The following is a 22,556-nucleotide window of genomic DNA, read 5'->3' on the forward strand; positions in this document are numbered from 1 at the left end:
CGGGGCCGCGCCATGGCGGGGACGGCGCTCAAGCGGTTGATGGCCGAGTACAAGCGTGAGTCGGGGTAGCGGCGGGGCCGGGCGCTCCTTGGTCTTCCCTCTCCGCCGCTGCCACCTCTTGATGGGATCCTTGGTAAAGCCCGGGAGGGCCGGAGGCCGCGGGCCGGGCAGGGGCGGTGATGGCGGTGGGGCAGGCCGCGGGCCTCACTCCCTTCAGCCGGTGCGCTTCCCTCTGCCGCGCCGGCCACGGTTTCCCAGCCCCCGCCGGCTGCTCCGCTCCGCTCGGCCTGCAGAGCTCTCCCTGCCTCCCCAGAGAGCCAGCCGGGGCGGGGGTTCGGGGGTCCCGGGGTCTTGGAAGTGGGGCTGTGGAAGAGAGGAGTCATGGATGGCACCGCTTCCCTCTTCCAGCTTCTTCTCCCTTCGCCGTTGCTGGAGGCCTAGGTGGGAAACCATCCTGCCCACCAACCCTGGCTGCGAGCCCCGGCTGTTTCGGGGCGGTTTGTGCGCGCTTGACACAGCTGAGGTTCCCTGGCACGGGGAGCTCTGTCCTGGGGGAGGTCTGGGAATCCTGGGCAAGTGGCTAGTTCTTTTTGGTTTTGTCCAGGTAAATTTTCCAGGTGGAACAAAATGCAGCCACGGAAGCCTCTGCAGCAGAGCTTTGTTACCTCAAAGATAATTAGAGGTCTTTGTCACGACCTTAACAGAAGCGCCACGGTTACTGACAGCATTTAAACTCGGAATTTAGTGATCGACGACATAAACTTGTTTGTTCGTTTAAAAACCTGTGTGAAATATGATTTGCAGGGGGTGGCGAGCGGTGATCTTCGCCGGCCCCGTCACAGGGAGCAGGGACCTGCTGCTGCCGGCTGGGTCCCTCTGGGACATCCCATTTCTCCCAGGGTTGGTGGTCTGCTCCCCAGTGAGCTTGCGAGGTGTCTGAAGGTGCCTTTTTTGGGCAAGAAGTACTTTTTTGTTGTTGTCGTTTACCTAGTTGCTTTTGACCTCTGATGTTTTGGCTTTTATTTAAGGCAAGGAAGTAGAACGGGGGAAAAAAAGAAGTGTTTGGGAGGTGAAGGATGGTGTTAAGCTGTAAGAACTGGCCTCCTGCTCCAGTGAAGGTCGTTTACAGAGCTCCCGAGGTTGTCTAGGGATGAGGAGTTGTTTCTCGCTTTACCATCATTTAGCAGAAGACTAAAATAGAGCATTTATAGACGTGTGTTTCCTGACAAAATACTGCGTTTATTCTCAGGCCACTCTGAAGAGCACAGGTTTCTAAACAGAACCGTCACGCAGGTGTTTGCGAGGGCCAGGGCTGGCCTGGGGCCCTCCGCCGCTCGGGCTGCTGCGGTAGCTGCTCGGGGCGGGGAGCAAGCCCCACCGGGGCCGTTGTGCGGGTGAAGCTTGTGCTGACGGTGTGTCCTAGAAACCTGCATTTTTCTGTTGTAATCCAGAAGCGCTGACCTGAAAGGCAGCTGCAAAAAGACTTGACTCTGCTTCTCTCTGTTCTCTTACATAAATCCTCTTAGTCCCAAAAAGCAGTTTTGAGCCTTTGTTGTTGAGAAGCTCTGAGATCTTACTAGAATTTCTTGCACGAATGAATTCTGTGGGGAAAAAAGAGTTAAAAAGAGTTTGACTTAGTGCTACAGGCAGACGCTACGTGAATCTTCTCGGCGTGGTTTCCCAGGGTAACGCTTACCATGAACGGAGATGACATCTTGTTTGTGATCTTCCGTTATAAATACTTTTCCAACTCTAATAAAACATAGTATTGTAAAAATGAATGTAATCTACAATGACTAAGTGTACAACGCTTTTAGTTCTGGAGACCTGAGCTATAGAAGTAGAGTAAGCCAAACTTCTCAGTTTCTGTGGCCTCCTGGATTACCCTGTGCTGTACGTGCATTTCCAGGGTTGTTACTTTCCTTTAGTGGGTGCTCTCATCAAACTTTGCTACAAAACCCAGAATCAAGCCTGAATTACAACGCTTCCCTAGTGTTTCACAAAAAACTGGGCAGTTGTCTTGAGGAGCAGTTTTGCCCTGTCAAAATTTTCAGCAAAAGTTATTTTGAAAAGTAAAAATAGTTCGTAGTTGTAGGTAGTTCTGCTGCCTCTTTTTGTGGAATGAGAGAAGGTCCTGTCTGGGGACAGGGCTGTAGTCAGCTTGGCATGAACTTTTGGCTCCCTCCTGACGATGCGTGTTCCCGGTTCGTGTTCCCAGTGCTGGCGTAAGCACTGCGTGGCCCTGGGTGAATGTGAGTGTGGAGAGGACTTTAAACGACCCCTTCCTCCTGGCTGCCCACCTTGGATGAAATCTTGTATACATCTATGTATATATTTATGCACACGGGTTTTTTTTCTTTAATTTTATTCGTTCTCCTTCTCTATCTCTGCTCTTTAGTTACTTGTAGTCGTGACAGAGATGTTTGGCAGTCAGTGCCTTGCTGGTGCGTGTATTTTGTTTACCTGACTTCTAATTCTTTCCTTACTTGCTTTTTTTTTTTAGGTTTGGTCTTTGATTTTTCTCTGTGTATGTGCGCGCGCGTGTTTCAATCTTTAAGTAAAGTTTTATTGTTACCTTATGTGAAAAATGCTCGACGTTGTGAGGAGTTTCTACCTGTCAGAGCCCAAATACGTTATTCCATTTTGGGAGAGGCTGTGAAATTGCCCTCTTTTCACTTCCTTGTAGGGAAGGAAAGGAAGGTGGCTATGGGTAGCCAGATGAGATGGATTTATGTGATGTCCTCATTTAGATCTTTGTGTGCATGTTTGGAGTGTGATGACTTTTTGCTGTCTCATATTTATTCAAGTATTTTTCTACTCTGCCGGAATGAATTTAGATAAAGCTTTCCAAAAAATCAGATATAAAAAAGGGCATAATTTCTGTTAGAGCATATGTTTGTTATTAAATGTTCTAAATCTAGAATTAATAGTATTAAGCCTGAAATTAGTCTCTCAATAGCAGCTTATGCTTGTGAGAGTTAAGAGACGGAAACCTTCTTTTTCTATGTTTACTGTTTCCTTGCTATGTGATCTTGAAGATACCTTATGGCTGGCTGAACTTTTAAAATCTAAAATGGGTTACTTTGAAAGTATTAAGTCAAATCCGTAGAGACGCATTGTAGTACCTAGTTGTATGCGCTGTATTTCCTTTCTGGTGCAAACAGGCAATAGAGCAGTAGATTGTAATGCCAACAGGTATCATTGGGAGTGCTGTTGGGTTAAAAATGTACGATTTAAGTTAATTCTGAGATTTCAGAATTCATAAACGAAGTACACCTTCGTTGTACGGAACGAAATCTGGCAGCACTTCAGCCGATGCTTCCTGTCCTTATTGCTTGGAGAGAGTTCGTGTGAGCTGGAAGAAAACTCCTGCTGCGGTGGGGTGGGTTGTGATGAGCTGCTCTCTCCGGGGGGAAGAGAGAGATGAACGTTTGCGGTAGGCCTCTGCAGCTGTCCCCGTTAAACCTTCTTTGAAAATGCTCTTTCCTGAACATAACACTTAGGAAATATCTCAGACACACACTACGCCGTGTGTCTGCGTGAACTCAAACTGCCTTATGCCAACTGGATGCTACGTCAAGAGAAGAGGGAAGGAAACAGAATTTCTGGCAGAGTAGAAAGAAGATGATTCTGGTTTCAAGCATCTCAGTCCAGATGCTGTCAGATACTGAAATGAGTATGTGGCCTTAGTATTTCCTGAGCCTTGTGCGTTTACTCACCTTGGAGATATGCTAAATTGATACGGTTTTTAGGAAAAACACTGTTGAACTTCCCTTCTAAGAATGCGATCAGTCTTTTTAAGACTTTAACAAGAAGGTGTGTTTTCGGTTCTCCTCCTTTCAGCTGAGGTGTAGTTGGCCTATAATGACTCCATAACGAGCAGCGAAAGGAAAAGGGAGGCATTGGTTGTGTGTGCACTCAAATCTGCCCCAAGTTCCTAATGGAAGCATTGCGCTTCACTAGTGTCAGCTCTGTTTCATTCAGTCTTAGCTTACAAGCAAAGCTTTAGAGTGAGGTTTAACTACGGTGCTACAAGCTGGGACTTCATCGCGTTTCGGTTTGGAAGCAGATCCCCTGACTGCGTGCAGCAAAACCACCCTGCAAACCTAACCGGGTGCCTCATGGAGGATGTGAAGATGGAAACTGCTCCAGATGCTCTCCAGTGCTGAAGAGAGACGTTGCTCTGAATCAGGTGGTGGGCTGCACCACAGTGGGCTCCTCCAGCATGTACCTAACATGTGTCTGAGTAGAAAGCCCTCCACAAGCCCCCAGACCCTGGGGCACCCTAAAGTGGTTGTGGTGATACGTAAGTGACCCTGTGCCTTATCTGCCTTCCCTTCCAGCAGCAGCTGCCAGCCTCAGCTTTTCCTCATGGCTCTGCCACTCTTTTGTTTTCCACGGAGACTTTTCTTGGCCTTCCCCTTTACCTCTTTCAAAACTCATTCCTTTTCTGGCTTTCTGTTTTATCCTTTTTTCCACGTTGGCTGCTTGTTTGTCCGCCTCTGGGAATCCCTTAATAGGATGTTGCTGCTCGTGCATTTGCTCTGTAGAAACCCTGAAGGCTTGCCTGGCGGTAGGGTACTCCGTGGGTGCGTCGGGAGGCTGCTTTATCTCATGGCTCGTGCTGATGGCAGCTCTGGTAGTTGGCACTGTGTAGAGTACCTGCACAGGAAGGTGGTGGTCTGGCTCTGCCTGCCCCAAAGAGGTTATCCACCCGCTGGTAGCAGGGGAAGGTCGTGATGCTCTGCAGAACGGGGGCTGCGCTCCGACACAGGCGTGGGATCCCACAGCTCCAGGTGAGGGTGGCGGAGCTGCGGTGCCAGTGCGGCAGGAGGGCCCCTCTGTGTCTCATGGCTCAGCTTCTGCCTCGGTTGTCCCACAGTCCATGAGGTTCTGCTCCTCGGAGGTTTTTTCCTGGACCCACAGTCATCAGCCAGCTATGGGCAAGGAGCGGCCGCATCAAGGCTTCCTGCAAAGTCTTTCTGCTGATCTTGCCTCTTGGAGAAAGGGGATCAAGGGAGGTGGCTCTCAGTTTGTGCAAGCTGCCTCTCTCAAGTTAACTGCTGTAGCTTCAGGATCCCTGTTTCCCCCGTCAGTGCCTTGTGTTGGATGCTGTCCATGCTCAGCATGGGCAGAGGGCTCAGCTCCTTGCTATCACTGGGACATGGTGTACACAGGAACAGAAATGGCACATCAGTGTTTGAGGCCATCAGGTGATGGTGGCTCAGGTGTGGGTGAGCGCTGGCACGCTACTCTTTTGGGCGGACAGGCGAGAGGACAGCATGGCCCTTGCAGAGGGCGAGAGCTTTCCTTCGGAAAGCTTTAAACCGTGCACGCGGGGGGTGCGGGTCTTGCAGGCCAGGAGGCCAAACTCAGGCTAGCCAGAAGTTACCCCCAGGCTGGATGCTGTGGAGAGCAGAGGGTGGGCTCTTCATCTGCTGACGTGCTCCTGTAGTGCCACGCGACTTGCTCGGGAGGACAGGCGCAGAGGGATGGGGTGGCAAAGGAGAGTGGAGGAGGAGACTGTTTGGCCTAGCTGACTTGTCAAAGTCGTTCTGCAGCGAAAGGTTAAAACAAATGCTCTGATTGTGTGCTTTTTGCTGCTCGCTTAAAAACAATCAGACAAAATTTCCCTCTGACTTTCCATTAAAATTTTGGAGGCTCTGATAAGACTGAAGCAGCTGATGCTGCGTCAGTTACTGGCAGTTTGTGCTGTCTAGCTCCCGAAAGTTGTGCTCCCAATTTCCCTTTGAATGGCTCTAGAGAAATCATGGGGTAGGACGTGACCATCCATGTGGAAAAGGGATTTTTCCTTCCTCAGTGACCAGGTATAGTAGCAGCCACTCAAAAATCAAAGCTCATGTGCCCCTGAACTGCCCAGTTACTGCTTTGCTTATCCTTAAGGATGGACACCTCTTTCGCCTGTCTCCAAGGGGAGAGCTGAGCAAGGTGGAGAATTGAACCTCCGTCCTCATGAAGACCCTTTGCTCGCCGGGGTTTGGCTCTTAATTCCCGTCGCCCCGGTTTTCCTTGGGGGTGGAGAGCTGCACGGCACAACTCTGTGTGGCTGCCCGCTGCAGGGGACGCACAGACGCTGCCACGGGGCAGTAGCAAGGGCTGCCTGCCAGCGCGGGGGCCGAAACGAAAACGCTCCCGGGGTTTTCAAGGGAAATCATGGGAAATATCAGAGGGATTTTCTTCTTGGAGAGAGCCACAAGATGGAGCAAAATGATTCCAGGAGCTCCTGGGTTTGACATCTCCCTCTTTCTGTCTAAAAACATCAACAAGAAGAGCTGTTAGAGACCCACTATCAAGCTGGAAAAACCTGCTCCTTAATGTCAGGACGTCGTGGGAAACCATAACAACCATAATGCTGCGTTTCAATCTGCTGCTATGCTTTTGAACTTCAATCGGAGAGGTCTGTGCCAAAGTTACTGGGAATCTGAGTGAACTGAAGAGTTTTTCTGTCTTTCCTGACAGCATATCTCGGCACGTTTTTGAATCCAACAGTAACTTAGCTGTTTTAAGACAAAAATCTGTGTGCTGTTTTGTGCAGCGCTACCCACAATTTTCTCATATAGCTTAACAGAAAGCGGGTCAAGCGTCTTGTTTATTGGTTTGTGACTTCCCATCTTCCCCAGGTCCACGTTTGTGCTCGCTTTCATGCGTGGGAATGCACGTGGCGCTTCCTGTGGCTGGGTTTTTTGTGTTATGGGCCACTAGTAGTCCACAGGTCATCGGTTAGGAAACACTATTCTAGATAAGCAGCTCACAGCCCTTACTTAAGTTGGCCTAATTACCGCCACCTACTCCGGTCTGGCACCCTCGGAGCGTTGCGTCCTGCCGGCTGTCCCGCGTCTCGCTCAGAGCTGTGGGGCTGGTGTTCAGCCCCCCAGGGACTGCAGGTCCGCTGGTTGCCTGGGCACAGCTGAACTTCGCCTCGCCAACTGCTACTACCCCGCAGGACTTCAGAAACTGGAAGTTGATGGTCATTGCGCTAGAAAACCTGGTTATTATTTTACCAGCGCACAGAGTGCTGGGCTTCAGCAGGCTTGTAATGATGCTGAAGGTTATTATATGAATTGGGAATTGTACTGGTTGTGAGGGTTGATGGATCTAAACTTGCCGTGTGCAGCCATGGCTGCTTTTTGTTTGCTGTTTCTTTTTTTTACTTGTGTTTTCCAGGCCTTGCAGGGGGAGTTGGATTGAATTCAGGAAACAGAGGTGCTCATCAAAACTCTCTTGCTTCGCTTCTCCACCTTTTTGCATCGTTTTAGGTTTTTTATTGAGATGCTGTCAAGTCTGAATTGGTGCAGAGAGGTTATGGGAATACAACCTGTTTTCTCTTCAGGCCGTTGAGTTTGTACCTGCAGATAACACAGTGCTCCAAGGGGAGAATGTTTCCCATGCACTGTAGAAAGAGGTTGTTTTCTTTTTATCCTTCTCAGTTTTAAATTGTTGCCCCTGGGAAGACTAGTTTTGGGAGCCTGAAAAAGCACAAAGTGCCAAATAATTTTGGCTAGAAAACTGTCTTGCATGAAGAAGTTAAATTGTCAGCAGTGAGATACTGGGGCTTCTGGATGTGGAGTCTTGCCCAGTAAAGCATGGCCAGAAGATTCCTCCCATGGTGTCCTCAAGCTTTTCTCCAAGGGTGTTTGCTGTTGGGACCTCTGTGCTAAGCCGTGGCCACCCAAAGGCTAGCTGAAACGCTCAGGCTTGCAGGTCGTGTTAACCTTCCTCATGTTTTTCTTTTTACAGAACTGACCCTGAACCCGCCCGAAGGGATCGTAGCAGGTGAGGAGCTGAGCAGGGTTTGTGCACTGTGAAGCTGTAGCCTTGTGTTCGAGTAGCGCTGAGCATTGTTGTTTCTTTTTTTTCTTAATAGGTCCTATGAATGAAGAGAACTTCTTTGAGTGGGAAGCTCTGATTATGTGAGTTAATACTGCTTTGTATCTGAAATCAGCACTTGTACACTATGATTAGCTTCTAGGAGAACAAGAATGTAAAAAAAGAAATGTCTTACAGTTCTGCGTAACATCGACCTTCGCCTACCTTTGGCTGGGAACTTCTTTTCTGACCCAAACTGGGAATTATATTTGGAATTTAAACAGTATGACAGAGGCAGCGTTGGGGCTTAAGTGATCATTTGTTGTACAGGTGTCATTATAATAAGCAACACTCAGCATATGTAACTTGCAAATTTGACAGGATCCTTATTTGGGCTCCCTTGGATGTATGTTGTATATACAAACACTGTAGGAAGCAATGAATTGCTTGTAGATCACACAAACTTGTTGGGAACATTACTCAACTGAAAGTACAGGATAGGTTTTTCTCATGTTTTAAGTGGAGCAAAATACACAGATTATCAGTGAGCAGAGAAAAAAAAATCAGTGTCTAAAATTAGTTTACTTACCATTCAATTTTTTTCTAGAAAAATGGAAGGGGATTGATCTGAGAAAGTATTCAAATTAAAAAAAAATAAATTTGAAATTCTTTACGTTTCATGAATTGGCTGGTGTTGAAAAGATGTTGGGTGCAGCGGTTCCGTGTAGAAAGCTCTTCTGTTGGTGAATAGCTCTGATCGCTACCTGCTACGTTTTTGGGGGTGACAGAGACTTCTTTACAAAGCTGTGTCCTCCCGCTTCCGCTCCTGAACTGACAGGTATAGCTGTTCGTAGCGAAACTTGCCATGAAAAGACAAAATCTTCTTGCCCAACATCTTACAAGTTGTCCTCTCTCTTGCTTGTACTCTTTTACTCATGCTGCACCCTTCTTTGGGAACTTTGAGTACATGGAATAACTGGTGATTTTTAGAAAATAAAGTTCTAGAACGGTCGGGGAGAGGAAAAGAGACCTTTGTCGCTCAGGTCTGACAATTTACGCACATGCTACAGAATTAAGATGAAGAAGCTCCAAACTGCTAAGTCTGTCTTGAAGCTGATGGTCTGTTGTTAGGGTAGATCCAGGCTCTGTATTTCAAGATTCCTTTAGTAAGAGTTGGTGGTTTCCTTTCCTTCAGCCAGGGCCAGGGGGTCCTGGAGGACACTGAGGGCAGCAGACGGTGGCCACAGCCCCACTCGCAGCGTGCTGCTGTGCTCGTGGCAGGTTTTCACTGCAACCACCAGTGCTGACTTAAGAGATTCTCAGCCAGCGTGGGTGGCAGAATTTTCCTAACTAAGTTTGCTTGGAGTGTGTTGACAAGGGATGAAAACCAAGATTTCTGTCTCTTGGGATCAGGCACGCAACCAATAGAAAAGCATCCCGAGCTGTAGCATATTACCTATTCCACACAAGCTGGCTGCGTGGGTGATCCTACTTTATGGCAAGTGTGAGCCTCTGAGTTATTTTAGGCCTTGGTAAATGGAGGTTTGGATTACCGCTGATTGATATGAAGAGTTGGCAAATGCCTCTGCTTATGTGCAGCAATTTATCCTGTGATGAACAGGTTGTACTTCGTGGTGGCTCAGTCCCCTGAAAATAAACACTTAGCATGGAAATGGATAATTTGTTGCCTGACACCAAAGATTTTGGCTGCAGTGTCTTAGGCTTTCTCCTTCTGCAAGTTGGGATAGTTATCACTCTTCTGAAATATGCGCTGTGTAGCGCACCAAATTTCAGTTCAGACAGCTGTGCGTTGCTTGGAGTGTAGAAATCCCGGAGGATTTAATGCACTTCTTGGAACATGGAAGGAAATTCCTGCCTATTGGTACTTCCTCATAGCAGAGATTGTGTGGTTGAGAAGAGCTTTCATGGGGGACACGCAGAAGTACATTTGGATTTGATTCATTACCTAGAAAATATTTTTTCTGATGTTTCCCATAGCAAATTCTTAAACAACAGAAGAGGTGCTTGCAGACTTGAAAGCCCTTTAAAGTGCTGAGTGTTGAGCTTCAGGTCTTTGTCAGCGCAAAATGAGAGGCGGAGGTGCTTTAATTTTGGTTTCTGTATTGTGTGTGTGTGTCATAATAAAACTATATTTTAAGATCTGCTAAATGCTGAAGCTGTGGTACAATAGAAACATGTTTACCCTAAACATGTTTGGTTACTTTCATCTCTTTACAAAACTCTATTAGTAGAAGTGTTTGCGTACATTTGGAAAGCAAGCTAAATGACTTGTTTATATTTGTCTGTGATAATCTTCTCAAATGTTTTGTAATCTCAAATGTGCTGTATGAGATTATGGGAATGAAAGAAGTGCAGATGAGGAAATTAAAGTAAAGTTGGCGTCAAATTTTTAGACAGATGAAGTGCAAAAGGCAAGTAAGTAGCGTAATAATGAACAACAGAATAGAATACTTTTTTTTCCTTCCCCCAATTTATTTAAAGCTAGAGCACGTGTAATGGCAAAGAAATAAAAAAACAAAAAAGAGAGACCTAAGAGAGAAAAGACATCGCCCATTTATCAGTTCAGAGGTGGGCTGGGTAATGTTACACAGATTGATGTAAGAGCTTGGCTCGGAGATAAAATAATGGTAATAATAATTTGTATTTCCGGTGTTCTTGCCTGCAGCAGCAGTGCTGGATAATGTTAAACATATAAATGTTAAGGCTATATTGACGTGCCTGAATGATAGAACAGTTCTTATGCTCCCAAAGCGAGTGTACCAGATCCAGAACTGAAAATAAAATGTGATAATCTTTCTGAACAGTGGAGGTTTGGAGCCTGATGTAAAATGTACCCTTCTGATGAGACGTTAGACAGCAGGTGAATTAGAGTATTTCTGAAAGCCAGATCTTTGCAATGGGGTGACTTACTCGTGGTGATAAATGGCCCCAGCATGTCAAGAGAGTTTACCGTAGTGCCGCTCAATTCCTCAGTGCTGCCTGAGGCCCGACAGGCTGCATTGTGTTGTGCAAGTTCATGAATTTAATGTTTCAGGACCAAGTTTTGCCCTCTTTGGTTGGTATATGCAAGTGTGTGTTGCTATTAAAATTTATCCCCAAAAGACACAAACCCACGTAATTATAAGAACTAAAGATTACTTGAAAACTAAACAGTATAAATTGAAGTCAACTTAACAAAAACCTGTCTAGAAAGGTAATTAGATCTATAATTAGGCTTACGACTTTTGTTTAGCATGGAATTCCCCTTTACAGAATCTGGTGATTGTGGGTTTTGGTCTTTTTCCAGCATCTTTTTACAAATAAGAAGCCATTTACAAATGTACGTGAAGCTAGGATTATAGAATTAATTGTCCTTGTCAATGTGTTTTTCCCTCCTGTTTTGGCAGATACCCGCCATCCTTTTCTTCCCCTTGCCTAAGTAATAGCCAGCTCATGGAGTTCAGAGTTTCTTATTTTCGTGCCATGTCTTATGTCAACAGAATTGTTTGTAACATCTCTCACGCAACTGAACAGTCTGGTTGTCTAGAAAGCCATTTAATGCTATATAGTGGCCGGAGGAGAACTGATATCTGCTCCCCAATGCTTTAGGGAAGTCTGCAGAGTAACATCATGCGTGGAAAACGATGCAGAGACTGCCTGCTTTGCAGGCTGTAAAGAGTCTTAGATGGAGCAGGTTTAAGAGAAGGTATTTCCTAGAGTTATATGCCTCAAGCCTGTGCAGAATGAGTGCCGTCCGTGGGCACACGGTTACGGATGGCAAGTGCTTTGTCTTCCCTGGGGTATGGGAGCTGCTTAAGGCAACTGGCCTGTTGGCTCCGTGCTCTTTGCTTGGTGGGATGGGTGTCACCACTGCGTGGTCTGGGTGTTTCTTGGAGGAACCCTAGTCAAGTACTGGGTAGTCAGGACTTCAGCTAGCACAGCAGCTCAGACGAGATCGTAGCATAAGGCACGGTGGCTTTGAACGCCGTGTACTTAGAAATCTTGGCAGAGCAGGTGGTACGATTGCAAAAGGTGCTGTGCTCTTTACCTCTCCAGCCCTGCCGATGTCCTTTTTGAACAAAAGTGATGCTGTCAAGTTTAAATGTTGTGGCCTCCTGAGTGTTTTGTAGTTGCAAATGCTGTCTTGGATTAACTTTAATAATTTCTTTGAAGTTGATCCTGGCAGCAATGAATGGCTAAAACAAAAGCATTTTGCTCACATAATACAGGGCCTAAAATGGAGCATGTTGGGTTAACATATTTGACAGAAGAGCCCTTAAGGCTGTGTGTTTGCTCTCAAAACAGAACATAAGACACCCACCAGCTTTTCAATGCGTGTATGTACATACTCTTAGAAGTTCAACAATAAGCCTTTAAAATGCAGCTGGAATTAAAATGTTGATGAAAAAATGCATTCAGTTTACTCTCAGATGTGAATTGAATCCCAACTAAATTTAGGGAAAAGGCCAGAAAGGGAACAAAACGGTTGAGATGGTTTAGCTTTCATTCTTGCAGTATGTTGATGCATTTCTCTAATCTTACCTGCCAGTGTCAATATTAAGGTTTTAATCGCGTAGTTCTTGTGTTTATCTACCAGCCAAATCTTTTGAAAGCCAAAGTTTAAGAGAGTAAGCCTCCTAGGGCTTTAGGTTTTGCTGGTCTCGATTTTCTTTTTCTGTAGGTTACCAATTGCAGTCTTAACTGTTAGGAGTCCTTGAACTTCTATGTTCTTTCTGGCATGGAGAATGTGGATTGGGAGGAGGCGGCATGAATGTATTCCTAAACTTTGTTTCCCAGACAGTATAACCCTTGTTTGAAGAGCTTTTTACTAAATACATGAGGTTTCCTTGGCTAAGATTTTCAGTGATGAAGCTTGTTTCATGATCTTTCCAATCAAGGGAGATCATGTTTGTATTATAACTTCCAGATGGTTCATCAAGTTCGAATAAATCACGTCTCATAAACTTTTTTGCTCACCTTCCAAAAATGTTTTATGTAGGGAGGGTAAAATAGTTGTCTTTATATTCTCAACTTGATTGTACTTTGAACTAGATGATGAACACAATAAGGAAATGTTTCTACAAAAACCCTGATGAAGCCATTTGTTCTCCATGTGCATTTGAGGGAGTGCAAATTAAATACCTTAAGTCTGCAAAGAAACATTGCTGTCCTGCATCTAGCGATTATGGTCCCTGAGCTGTGTTTTTATTTTTAGAAAACATTGCTGTGTTTTTTGTATCAGATAGTGATAAGTGTTGATGTGTGATTACGCTCGATACTGGCAGTTTGAATCTCCTTAGGTTTTGTAAATTATTTTTGAGCTACAGTGTTTGACATCTCTGTCTTGGGCAGCATAACAGCATCTTCAAAGGCACAGGAGTCCCACACCTGCCTCTGCTTTCTCTTGACGTGCAGACGCTCAAATCCTGGAACATGCCTTGGAGCCAGATACTCCAATTATATCCAGACACACCCTGCTAATTAAGCAGTGTTGTGACCTTCCTAGTAATTTAGTGTGCAAGCTTTGATTTCCCCCTTCCCTCCCAAACCCCGTATTTGGATTGAAGTTTATGAGGTGTGGGGTAAGAACACGTTAACTCTTTGTTTTCTGGAGAAGATGATATAACCCAAACCTCAAGTGTCTCATTAGACAAGAATTTGGGCGAAAGAACTATTTAAAACTCTGGTGAATAGCTTTTTATCTGTTTCTAGGGGTCCTGAAGACACCTGTTTCGAGTATGGGGTTTTCCCTGCTATTCTGAGCTTTCCACTCGACTACCCGCTAAGTCCTCCGAAGATGAGGTTCACGTGCGAGATGTTCCATCCGAACAGTGAGTCTGATGCAGCAGGACGTCGCGGGGAGTGGGTTGCTTGTGCGCCTTAAAAACAAACTTTTGCAGCAGGAGGGGTGGCATCCTTACCAAGGGTGGTTCTCTCCCTTTCCAACCTTGAGAGTGCAGTAGGAGTGTTCAGCTGTCCAGCAATTTTGCTCTGTCTTAGGGTCACTTTATCATGTTATTCCTCATATACCTTTTGGTCATAAACAGCCCCATAAAGATTGCAATAATGTCACTGCCTTTAAGATCATTCCAGAAATACTTGTAACTATTGTATAAATAGTCTAAAGATAAATCTTCTGTACATGAGATTTAGTGAATTAATACAGACTCCAGTCTTGCTTTGTGGCTTGTATTTAAGTAGTTTGGTGTTACTTTAACAAGTGAAAATTTATTCATATTCACCAAAGTGTGGATGCAGCTTTATTACGGGTTTAGTAACATTTCTGATGTGATCTTTCTGAAATACAGAGTGCTCTGTCCAAGCAGATGACACATTTGTAGGCGTTTCATGTTAAGACTTTGCTGGCCTTTTCTCTGCATTTCTGATGGTGACAATATTATCTTAAGACTTTTCAGTGGAAGTAATTGAAGTAACAACAAGTACAGCTAGCAAGTTTGAGCCTTGGACAGGTAAAAAACTTAAATCCCCCTTTTGTACCCTGGAGCACTACTTTCTGGAATCAGCCTTGGCATTCTTTGTAAAAATGTTGCTTATGACATCTGCTAAATCAACATGGATTGTGTAAAGATTGTTTATCATCACCCAGATTTGATGGGCTGGGTCTGTATTCTAGGCTACTAGGTCTCTGCCGCTTGAAAGCAGTAAAAGGAAAATGCTGTCCTCCTGCCTAGTGTTTCCTTCCCAGCTGACATTCCTGCACTTGCATAACACAAATCTAAATCTCAGCTGGGAATCAATTTATTTCATCCTATTCCAAGGAATTTTGCAATTTCTTGAAGATCCTCTGTTCTTCCCTTCTCAAAACACCACTGACACGGATTCTTGCCCATTTAATCCACAAGCAAGCCCATCTTACTGCTCTCCTGGAGGACACGCTGGCACTTTGCAGCGTAGAACTGTGTGGACATGCCCAAGGCAGTGTAGCATCACCCCTGAAGCTCTGACTTCTGCAGCAGTGCAGCGTTTGGCACCTGGAAGCGGTGTGGCTGCACCAGACTTCTTAGCAGGACTGGTCTCCGTGGGCAAATCCATGTCCATGCAATATTCTGCAGCTCCAGTTCTGGCCTTTGCTTGAGGTTTGCTGATCGTAGCTGCTTTATGTGCAGCGTAGCCAGGAAGAGTGGGGTGTAGAGGAGCAGAAACTGCCTGACTCTTGCGTGTTACAGAGTGGCTCTACATGTGGGCGCTTCCTCCGTGGGATTAACTGGAGCATACTGGATGGTCAGCTGAGCTCTTTAAAGCCCCATGACTCTGAGTCATGTTAATCTAAAGTTGAGATCACCTGAAGTAGACACTTGAATCTCTCTTCTCAGGTAGGATTGTGATGATTTGGTTATACCAGACAGAAAGGCTCTAGAAGTGGGTGGCTGTGCTGTGCTTTTTCTGTTCCTTAAGTACTTACTCCTCCAACTGCGAGGAATTGCAAGGAAAATGTTCTAGAAGTCTGCTGTGTTCCCTTATCTTTGCAGTTTTTGTTATGTACAGGGAGAATCAAGACACCATAGAACTATCTTCTCTTAAAATAAAACTATGTTCATGGATGCTCTGGTGAAGATAACTTCAAAGTAGCAGTTAATGGCAAGTCTTGCGTTAGCACTTAGTGACAAAGTGGGAAGATGCGTACGTCCTCCTGGAACCGGCCTTTGCTGTCTTGACTGCGCTGCTTTGATCCAGCTGTTTTAAATGAGGCATTGTGGGAAAACATCAGAGTAACTCACAGGTGAAACACCTTCTACCAGTGTGTAACTTGCAAGGAGAAGTGCTGATTCAGCACGTGCTGTTTTCATCTCTTCCAGCTACAGCTAGACCAGCTCCAGTCCCCAGCCTGGGGATGTAAATAAAAGTCTTCCAAAGCACTTACATGTTACGGGTTTGTGCAGACATTAGCTGGGCGAATGAAAGGAACTGGAAATGAGCACAACTGCTTCCAGCGGTCATTCTCTCTTTTTTTTGTCTTGTTTTCCTGGCAATGGCACAGGTTTGGTCACCTGAGGAATAGAAGGACTGAAAGCACTGGGCTAAAGTTGCCATTCCTTGGGAGGCTGCAGAATTAGGCCATGTTGCTAAGGCACTGTTTTGAACTCCATTCTCTTCAGCCTTTCCTTGGCCTCATTACCACGTCAGTGGAGTCCAGTGTCTGTGAAGATGACTTGTACTGTTGCAGATGCTTTGTTTATGCTAAAGGTGGGAGGGGAAGACATCTGTATCCTTAATTGATAGGTTACCTTTTTTCCATGCACTTTAATGCAGCTGAGCTTTAAGCAATACTAAAAAAAAAAAATCAGCGTGAACTCTTCTGGTTGCACGTCAGTAATGTTCAAAATAAGATCAATTATATTGTTTGTAACATATACCACTTTTCCCTCGCTGCAGAAGAGCGAGTTTGCTTAATGCTTTTTATGGTCACGGTCCAGTGGAGGACTCCAGTGTGCATTCAGTGCTGTGCGACTCTTACCCTTTGATTTAAGTAGGACTAGTTACCTACGTGGAGCTGTGTCTGTGCATAAATAGTTGCCTTGTTCCACCAGGCCGCATCTCTTATTTTTGCCATGGAGCCTGTCGCTGGTTATTAAATGACACGAGTGCTCCTAGCAGGCTTCTGTTGGGGCAGAATGACCCAGATTTGTTAGATTTGCTTAAATGAAATTTTTGCTAGATTTTTGTCCTTCAGATTTTGTGTCCTCTTGCCTTTGGAAGAGGAAATGTAAAACTGGGTTTAGCGTCGGTCATACGAAGTCCAAGTCCAAACATTCATGTGTGCTCAAGATCTGGAGAGGCCAAGTGTTTCCACCAAGTAACAATCAATCCCCTGTACTTCTCGTGCAGTTTACCCAGACGGGAGAGTTTGCATCTCTATTCTCCATGCTCCTGGGGATGATCCCATGGGATATGAGAGCAGCGCTGAGCGGTGGAGTCCCGTGCAGAGCGTGGAAAAGATCCTCTTGTCGGTTGTTAGCATGCTGGCAGGTAAGGACTGCTGTTTTATTAGCAGTAGCTCAGATAGCAGTTACTGAGTAGCTAGAGCTGCTTCTTGCTGTTTGATTTCTTAAGTGAGCAAAGGACATTTAAAGCTGCTCAGCAGCAACCACAGTTCTTAAAGCCTTAGTATTTATTTATTAATAAACCAGTTCTCTGAAAATAATTGGAAAAAAATAAGACTGAATGAGTAAGCAGGTGTTTCCAGCTTTGCGAGCGACTGCACTGCTTCCCTTCCAGGTCAGCAGCAACCGAGCAGACGGTGATGGTCAGGTGGGTCCGGAGGCTCAGCTGGTTCCCTGTGCTCCGCCTTTGTATTTGCTATGATGTCCGTTCAGCTCTTGCAGGTCTTAAAGCTGTTGATTACAGCCTATGTTGGATTTGGCTATAGCAGCTGAAGGGTTACTAGCCAGATCTAACCAGTATGGTAAACTGGAGTCCCTGACCTCTGTGATTCACAAGCCAGCACCTTCCATTTCTGTTTGTTATTTGCCAGCCTGGGAACATACCCCATTCTGCCATCGCTGGTTCACAGGAAGGCTTCTTGAGAAGAGGGGTGGGGTGAAAAACTTTATGTGCAGCCTTTTAAATGTCTTTCCCTAAATCCAGCAAGGGTTGTGGATCAGCCCTGTCGTGTACAGCTCCCTGAAAGATGGATCCTTTTCCACATAGTGGACAGAGACACTGAACCGCCTAGAGAGGGCAGGGCCATGTCCCTTAAAATCGGTTTTGAATGATAAAAGATTTTAGACAGTTTAGAGGGTTTAGAAGCAGCAACATTGATCGAAGAGCAAGCAACAGAATCTTAGATGGGACTGTTCTAGCTTCGGAGTAGTAACCTACTGTTGGGAAGCTGTGCAGACGCACAGTACCTCGCTGGGCTTCCCATGGCCTCCAAGAACTTGGTTTGTGGTGCAGCCTTCCCTAGACTGGTTAGCGTGGGAGGCACCTGGTCTGGTCTCTCTTGTTCTCTGCCTGTGCGTCCTGTTTTCCCATGGCATTTGGAAGAATTAGTCTAAAACTTCAACGGTTAGCTTCTTTCAGACTGCTGGCAAAATCTCGGCTCTGGCTCTGCAGATAGCATGAGCCCAAGCTTACCAAACTGGGTGACCTGCGTGTCTACTGGCTTTTAAGGGCAGACCATCAGCATTGTGTCAAGAAAGACATGAGCCCAAGATGTCTGCCATGAACCGGGCTGGGCTGGATTTGGACTAGTGTGTGAAGCAAAATGGGTAGAGTACGTTCTGGCTTAGTGACTTGTGTAATCCCATGACGGTTGTCCCGCTGCATGCTGACCACGAACCTGATAAATCCCGTGTGTTGGCTCACCTCTGTACAAAATAAAGCATTGGAGTCACAGGGGCTTAACGTACTTTGCAAAGCGCTCCGAAATCCTCGGATGAAAGATGTTGCAGAAATGAAAGCATTCTATGGGATTTCTTGTTTTGTTTTGTTGTTTTTTAATAGAACAAGCCATCCCAAAGAGTGACAGAGCCTGTTTGGGTGGCCTGGTCGGGAGGGCTTTGTGTCTGTGAAGCCACAGAACCAGAAAAAACATTTTGCAGGGAGCAGTGTGCAGTTTTAAAAACCCTTGATGGCACTGGTGGTGCCGCATTGTGTTGTTCCATGTGCGTACTGGGGCTCAATTGCTGAGAGCATAAACAAAAGGAAGTCTCGCTCCTCTGCCACTTGTTTCTTACCTAAACTCAACCTTGCTGTGATACTATCTTACGGTCAGTTAAAGCAGAACCGTTGGGGAATTCAGCAGCTGTCACTGGATTTTCTTTAGTGGTGGTTCTGTAGTCCCAAGCAGGGGAAGTGTGTCAAAACCACAGGGAAGTGGCAGTACAGAGGCATTGTTGAAAAAGCGAGAGAGTCTTGCTCCGTTGCCTGCCTGCCCACCTATCTTTCAGTCTTTCTCGTTTCAGAGCCAAATGATGAAAGCGGAGCCAATGTAGACGCCTCCAAGATGTGGCGGGAAGACAGAGAACAATTTAACAAAATTGCCAAGCAGATTGTGCAGAAGTCACTTGGACTTTAAGCTCGCAAAGAGACTGAAGTGTTTTGTATTTCTCTCCACCTGAAAACGAGCAGTGCTCAGTGCTGGTACCAAAAAGGAAAAATTTGCAAAACTATTGGCCTAGTTCTTCTTATCATTCGTTATTTATTTACCATCTCTTTTCTTCTTCCACTGCTCCAGAGAAGCCTCTAGTTCACTCACTAAATCGTGTGGAAAAGGGATTTAATACTAGGGGAAAATACGGAGACAATGCTCTTTCAAAGGCTGCTTGTTGCTACCTCACTTCATGGTATGGAAAGCTTGGAGACTGCAATCTGCAGCCCAACTTCGTCAATCTGCTGTTCGAGAACAGAGCTGGTTTGGATCACCTGCTGGAAGAATTAGTTGTATGTTTTTATAGGTAGCGTTGCACCTGGAGCACCAGTAGGCAGGAAATAATCTATCGATTTCATGATAATCGCTAAGTCAAGGGCAGCATTTGCAGTCAGAAGTGATTTGAAGAGTATAGTTAGCAAGAGAGGCTATAAAAGAGGGTTATAGTCAGGATACGTTAGCAAAGAAAGGGATTGTGCAGCATGTAACTTTAAGAGACGATCTAAGGAGTTGTTGTCAGTGACTGGCTGGGGGTCTAGAATGGGCTGATGTTCCCATGTAACGCTGTGAGTTTGTCTGGAGCCTTTGAGTCAGTGTTTGCTTGGAAGAAATCCTGAGAGCTACTTCATTACTCCTTAAAGACACTCAGTCGTAAACTTTACATTCAGTTAGAGGTGCAAGATGTAAAGACTGGATTCTTAAACGCTTTGGTCAGGTTCACCATGGGCGAGGTAGGTTATTGGCAGCCTGAAAATCCAGTGAGAATGCGTCTGCTCTGCTGGACATGTAAAATATCTCTCCAATAACGTCAGCTCCTCTTCTGTTGACGTTTGAGTGTTGAGAGGATTATTCGGGTGTTGAGACGATTAGGCGCTGCTGGCCTTTGCCGTTATAGCCCAGGTCTCCCGTTTTTTCAGGTGAACGAGCGAAGATGAACGTGATGCATTTTGTAAAATTAACTGTAACACTTCTTTATGCGGACTGCTTTTGTGTATTTAAATCTGAGTCAGAGAAGACACCGACCGTGTTTTCCAGAGGATGGTACGACGCATGTTTAGAACTGCAGAGTATTGCAGCCGACCGCTGGTGTGGAGGGTGCGGGACATACCAGCTGCAATGATCAGTTTGTAAAACTGCTTAGGGGCCACTGGTGAGCTTTGTGCTTTGCAAGCGCACCTCTTGTGTAGGTCCAAATCTTTTCCAATTTACTACAAGCAATAACATGCCCATTGATAGCACATGGAATCAAATTTTGTTGGCAGCTTTAAACGGGCTAAATTTGAGAAGGGCTCTTTTTTTTTTTTCTGTGAAAAGCGTGTGACACGGAAGGAGTCGCACGGTGGAGAAAGCTTTATGGAGGTGATTGTGTGCATGCGCGCGTGTACAACTCGTCAGTATTTAAGTCTTGCTGTCCGTGCTGCATAATCACGTGTTGCAGATCGCAGTATGCCATCGTTCTGCACTTCTGAAGAGTTTATATTGCTACAACTTGCTGATTTTTACCTCCTTGTAGAAGTAATTCTTCTTGCTTTGGTGTAAGGGTGGGAGGGGGACCTGTCATAGTTTGGGGGCAGAGATGATGAAATAGTGTTGTACCTAACTAGTATTTCAGGGTATACAGGAAAATGTAGCACTTGTATGCGAACTGGGAGCGTTTTTTGAATTGTAGTAGATGGAGCGTTGCTCCTGGGAGCACTGCAGCCGCTTTTGGAAACAATGCTGGAGAGCTGTGAGCGCCCCATGGCAAACGATGGATTCAGCAGACGTGGTAAAAGCAGGCTTTTTTTCAAGTGCGGAGTATTTTATTCATGTGTGCTCACTTATTGTCTTTATTTCATGGTGGGATTTAGTTTGTATACTGAAAATAAAGTGATTATATTTTCTCCTTTCATAGATGTATGCACATGTATTGCAGTGGGTGTTTTATATGGGTAACGAACTGCTCAAGAGAGTCTAATTCTGGCTTGGTCCAAAGGAGTGGAAGAGTTTATTCTAACTCAGTTAAGGCGCAGGGGATGCTTTAGAGGAGTGGAAGAGTTGATATACTTGCTTGGGCTTTCCAGGCAAGTGTCTTGTCTCTAATGATGCCAATGACTTGATAATTCAAAGAAAACTGTAAAAATCTGACAGCCGGCAGATGTGATGCAGTATGCTTCTTACATGGATCGTAACAAGACCTTTGTGTCTGGCCTAGGAAGGTCTTGTTCTGGCACAGGTGAATCGTGAGTTTTAATACATCGTTCAAAATCTGCCGATATTAGCTCTTGGATTTGAAAAGGACACTTAGATGTCCAATTCCTACTGAGAATTTCCATTTGTGTTCATTGAAAGGCTTAAACATGGCACCGCGGTTGGTGTGTTAGATTCCCTGTTTTACTCGCAGGAAAGAAATAAAACTTTATCATCATGGTGAGGCACTGGAACAGGTTGCCCGGAGAAGTTGTGGATGCTCCAACTGTGGAAGTGTTCAATGCCAGGCTGGATGGGGCTTTGAGCAACCTGGTCTAGTGGAAGGTGTCCCTGCCCACGGCAGGGGGGGTGGAAGGAGGTGATCTTTAAGATCCCTTCCAACCCAAACCATTCTACGATTCTGTCATTATTCCATAATAAACTGAATCCTTGCGCACAGCACGAGGGTCCATCTCGCACAGCTCCACGCCTGTGCGGAGGCGGCTGGGCTCCTGCTGTGCCTGGCGGCTTGCCCCAAGAGGGTTTCACCACGCAGGCAGCTTATTACAACTGGGGAACACCTGAGAGTTAAAGCTTGTAAAGCTGCCATGTCGATCCCATGATAGACTTCACTGAAAGGCTTAATCCTCTCACTTCGTGAAATAATACTCATGTTGGCAGCGTGTGTAATACTAGCCAGTAGCGATGTTTTTCTGAGCAGTTGCCTTTTTTTCAGTCTGAAACAGTTATTATAAAACATGTTCCTTGGGGAGTGTCGGAGCTCTAAAGGTGTTACGCATGCAGGTAAAGTATTAAAGATTTAAAAAAACCCCTTTCTCTGAATTGTATTTGCTTTGGGCTTTTATATTAAAAAACCAAAATCCTTCAACAAAGCTGTAAAAATGCAAGCAACGTCCTCTTTAAAGCCTTTGTATATACATACATCCACACACGCACACTTTTTTTTTCTTGGCAAACGGGGCTGGGTCAGAACACACACAGTGGGATGCGAGACATTCATTAATTGTGTTTTGTGTGCCTGTGTGCATGCAAGCAGTTCTTTGAAAGTGCGAGCTGCCGGGCGAGAGGCGTTGGAGCCACATGAAACGGCTGCAGCTTCGGGGCAGAGCCAGCCCCAGGCTTCTTTCCAGCTTTTTTTTGGCTGGAGCTGTATCATGAATGGAAGGTGGTGTGTTGCCTTCGAGATGAAACGGTGAAAGCTCTGTGTCTCTGGAGGATCCTTGCTTTCCTCCTGAAGTTGTCTCTTGGTGAGGATGCTGTGTTTGTTTTACTCCTATGAGAATCGAAAGGAGAAATACCCCCTCTGTCAGCACAGACCCGAAACGTCCATCCCCAGTGCCAGCCGTGCTGCTGACACTGGGATTGTCTCGGATGTGGGATCGGCTCAGCTTTTAGGAGGTAGCTCCAGAAAGGGGCTCGAAGCAGCAGC

At 45.7% G+C, this 22,556-nt stretch overlaps 1 protein-coding gene across 1 annotated transcript; it reads left to right on the plus strand.

The window, feature by feature from the left end:
* The first annotated feature begins 9 nt into the window (after positions 1–9).
* Positions 10–21,052, plus strand: UBE2G2 (ubiquitin conjugating enzyme E2 G2). Its single transcript, XM_059822637.1, has 6 exons — positions 10–55; positions 7,759–7,794; positions 7,886–7,931; positions 13,540–13,658; positions 16,675–16,815; positions 18,753–21,052. The coding sequence occupies exons 1-6, from the start codon at positions 13–15 to the stop codon at positions 18,863–18,865; spliced, it is 498 nt and encodes a 165-aa protein (XP_059678620.1). The 5' UTR covers positions 10–12; the 3' UTR covers positions 18,866–21,052.
* Positions 21,053–22,556: the final 1,504 nt, after the last annotated feature.

The sequence above is a fragment of the Gavia stellata genome, chromosome 11 (assembly GCF_030936135.1).
Source record: "Gavia stellata isolate bGavSte3 chromosome 11, bGavSte3.hap2, whole genome shotgun sequence".
Classification (NCBI taxonomy): domain Eukaryota; kingdom Metazoa; phylum Chordata; class Aves; order Gaviiformes; family Gaviidae; genus Gavia; species Gavia stellata.